At 49.3% G+C, this 3,658-nt stretch overlaps 1 protein-coding gene across 1 annotated transcript; it reads right to left on the reverse strand.

Moving 5' to 3' along the window:
• Window positions 1-1,405: 1,405 nt before the first annotated feature.
• On the reverse strand, window positions 1,406-2,138 carry LOC139024928 (ATP-dependent translocase ABCB1). The gene is made up of 2 exons (XM_070439923.1): window positions 1,922-2,138; window positions 1,406-1,824 (listed from the first exon to the last, which is right to left on the reverse strand). The coding sequence occupies exons 1-2, from the start codon at window positions 2,048-2,050 to the stop codon at window positions 1,690-1,692; spliced, it is 264 nt and encodes an 87-aa protein (XP_070296024.1). The 5' UTR covers window positions 2,051-2,138; the 3' UTR covers window positions 1,406-1,689.
• Window positions 2,139-3,658: the final 1,520 nt, after the last annotated feature.

The raw sequence follows: 3,658 nt of genomic DNA on the forward strand, positions 1-3,658 counted from the left end.
CGAGCTAAGAGCCATGCACAACCCCGTCCTGGTGGATGTGACATTTGCCCGCACAGGCGAGGGCGGCAGGCACCAGGACGACACTGGGCCGTTGTCACGAGCGGCGACTGACACAGTGCGCAGAGCCGGCGCAGATATCTCTGGCGCGAGGAGCACGCCACTGGAGGTCTGGAGAGCATGCTGGCTACAGATTCGCTTCCTCGCTGGACTGCTCACCTTGCCCGGCACATGCGGGCCAGCTGAGCAGCTGTACGCAGGCCGGGCTGAAGAACTGCGTACGGGAAGACGCGTGTGTCCCTGGACCGCAACACGTGCTGACCAGGTGGAACGACCGCCCCACGATAAGCAACGGGGAGTTGGCCTCAGGTCTCCACCGGGCGACTCTGCCACACAGTCCCTGTGTGCCCACTACCCAAAAAATTGGAGGGCTGCTCTCGGCTTACGTCCAGCGTGTTCCCTCATAACGGTTGCCAAGACTCGCTTTAAGCTGTACTGCGCTCGCTTCCCTCTCTGCTTCTACCTGCTGCTCTAGGCTAGAGCATCCTACCGCCAGGATTCCTCCCAGACGATTTTCCATGAATCCCTGGCCATTTAAAATGTCATCCCGAGGTTCCGTGCTCCCTGTCTTGACCACAGCTGCTTGGTCCTGGTGGGTTTGGGTGGAGGAGTTCGTACCGCTTTATGAAAGAATAGGAGCGACGAATGGCAACGCAGTTGACGATAGCTGACCATTTATTCGCTTTATTTTAAACTGACGCCGACACAAATAAACAAACAAAACAATCCGTTAAGCTCAAAAGCATGTGTCCCCTAAACAAATCAACTTTCCCACAAAGACAAGGGGCGAAAAAGCACGCTAAGTATGGTTGCCGCAATCAGAGACAATTACGCCTCTGACCAACACAAAATAGAGACATAAACAAGGATTCTAAGTCAGGGCAGAGTGTGTGTCGTTGTTGTGTGTGTGGTGTGTGTGTGTGTGTGTGTGTGTGTGGGTGTTGTGTGTGTGTACTCACGTGAGACAGTTCCACATGGTGTATCTCGCAGATAGGAGATAGTGTGCTGCCTGTACCAGAAGGACAGAGGTAGACAGATAGATCATTCAGGAATGTGAAGCGCCATGCCGATTTAGCAGAGGGCTTTACGGATCCCCATTCTTTAAGATCCTCCGGTTTTTTCTCATACCTGTGTGCAAAACAACAACAGACAAGCACACCAGACAACGCACACGCTCGAGAAGAGGACATCTGAAGACAAGGCAAGAGAGAAAAAACACAGAGAGGACAGAGGAATGAGAGAGAAAACACGAGAGAGCGAAGGAGAACAGAAAAGGGAATGAGAGAAGGAGGAGAGACGCGAGACGAGAGAGAAGAGAGAGAGAGGAGAGAGAGAGAGGACCAGAGGGAATGAGACGAGACGAGAGAGAGAGAGAGAGAGAGAGAGATGGTATACATATACAAACACACCACACTAATCCAATTGTCCTCCTCACTGATGGTTTTACACAGAGTGGTGTGGACTGGTCTATCCACTTATAGAACAATAACAACTACTGACTCTGCTCAGGCTAATGGTCTTCACAGCAGCAACAAGTCCTTTAGGAACATTATCCTGGTGACCTGTCTGTTGCCTTAGTTACCGCTCCTTTAACGTTAGCAAAAAGTCTCCATTCTACCCCCCCTCTCTCTCTCACACACACCTGGTTATCTCCTTCTGTTGTCCACCGAAAGCGAAGACTGTTCTGACAGAAGAGATCACCTCCTCAGCCACGGCTCCAGCTTTAGCATAAGCACTCTGCTCCAGGGATGTGAAGGACGTCAGTACCTAGAGACACACAACGGAGAAAGACCGTCAAGAGAGGTGTGTGTGTGTGTGTGTGTGTGTGTGTGTGTGTGTGCGTGTGCGTGTGTGTGAGGCCCACCTTGCTGAATATAAAAGCAGAGAAGCCCAGCACAGGGCTGACAGCCAGGATGACAAGGGTGAGCTTCCATCCTTTGCTGAAGCCGATGATGAAGGAAGCGATGAAGGTGGTGAAGGACTGGATCAACATGCCCACCTTGTCACCTATCCCCTCGTTGATCTTATAGATGTCACTGTGGAGGGGAGGAAATACAGAATAAAACACATACACACACACACACACACACACACTCACACACACACACACACCCTCACATAAACACACATAAACACACACACTCACACTCACATACACACTCACATACACACTCACATACACACTCACATACACATACACTCACATACACTCACATACACATACACACACATACAGTGGGGAGAACAAGTATTTGATACACTGACAAAGAAGAGATAACCAGTTAAGAATTCGGCTCTCACAGACCTGTTAGTTTTTTAAGAGCCTCCTGTTCTCCACTCATTACCTGTATTAACTGCACCTGTTTGAACTCGTTACCTGTATAAAAGACACCTGTCCACACACTCAATCAAACAGACTCCAACCTCTCCACAATGGCCAAGACCAGAGAGCTGTGTAAGGACATCAGGGATAAATTGTAGACCTGTACAAGGCTGGGATGGGCTACAGGACAATAGCCAAGCAGCTTGGTGAGAAGGCAACAACTGTTGGCACAATTATTAAGAAAATGGAAGAAGTTCAAGATGACGGTCAATCACCCTCCGGTCTGGGCTCATGCAAGATCTCACTCGTGGGGGATCAATGATCATGAGGAATGTGAGGGATCAGCCCAGAACTACACGGCGGACCTGGTCAATGACCTGAAGAGAGCTGGGACCACAGTCTCAAAGAAAACCATTAGTAAACTACGCTCGTCATGGATTAAAATCCTGCAGCGCACGCAAGGTCCCCTGCTCAAGCCAGGCATGTCCAGGCCCGTCTGAAGTTTGCCAATGACCATCTGGATGATCCATAGGAGGAATGGGAGAAGGTCATGGTGGTCTGATGAGACAAAAGTAGAGCTTTTTGCTCTAAAACTCCACTCGCCGTGTTTGGAGGAAATAGAAGGATGGTACAACCCCAAGAACACCATCCCAACCGTGAAGGCATGAGGTGGAAACATCATTCTTTGGGGATGCTTTTTCTGCAAAAGTGGGACAGGACGACTGCACCGTATTGAAGGGAGGATGGATGGGCCATGTATCGCGAGATCTTGACCAACAACCTCCTTCCCTCAGTAAGAGCATTGAAGATGGGTCGTGGCTGGGTCTTCCAGATGACAACGACCGAACACACAGCCAGGGCAACTAAGGAGTGGCTCCGTAAGAAGCATCTCAAGTCCTGGAGTGCAGCCAGTCTCCAGACCTGAACCCAATAGAAAATCTTTGGAGGAGCGAAAGTCCGTATTGCCCGCGACAGCCCCGAACCTGAAGGATCTGGAGAAGGTCTGTATGGAGGATGGGCCAAAATCCCTGCTGCAGTGTTGTGCAAACCTGCGTCAGAACTACAGGAAACTAAGGTTTCTGTACCAAATATTCAGTTCTGCTTTCTGATGTATCAAATACTTATGTCATGCAATAAAATGCAAATTAATTAATTAAAATCATACAATGTGATTTCTGGATTTTTGTTTAGATTCCTTCTCTCACAGTTGAAGTGTACCTATGATAAAAATTCCAGACCTCTACATGCTTTGTAAGGTAGGAAAACTGCAAATTGTCC

The sequence above is a fragment of the Salvelinus sp. IW2-2015 genome, unplaced genomic scaffold (assembly GCF_002910315.2).
Source record: "Salvelinus sp. IW2-2015 unplaced genomic scaffold, ASM291031v2 Un_scaffold2030, whole genome shotgun sequence".
NCBI classification, from domain to species: Eukaryota; Metazoa; Chordata; class Actinopteri; order Salmoniformes; family Salmonidae; genus Salvelinus; species Salvelinus sp. IW2-2015.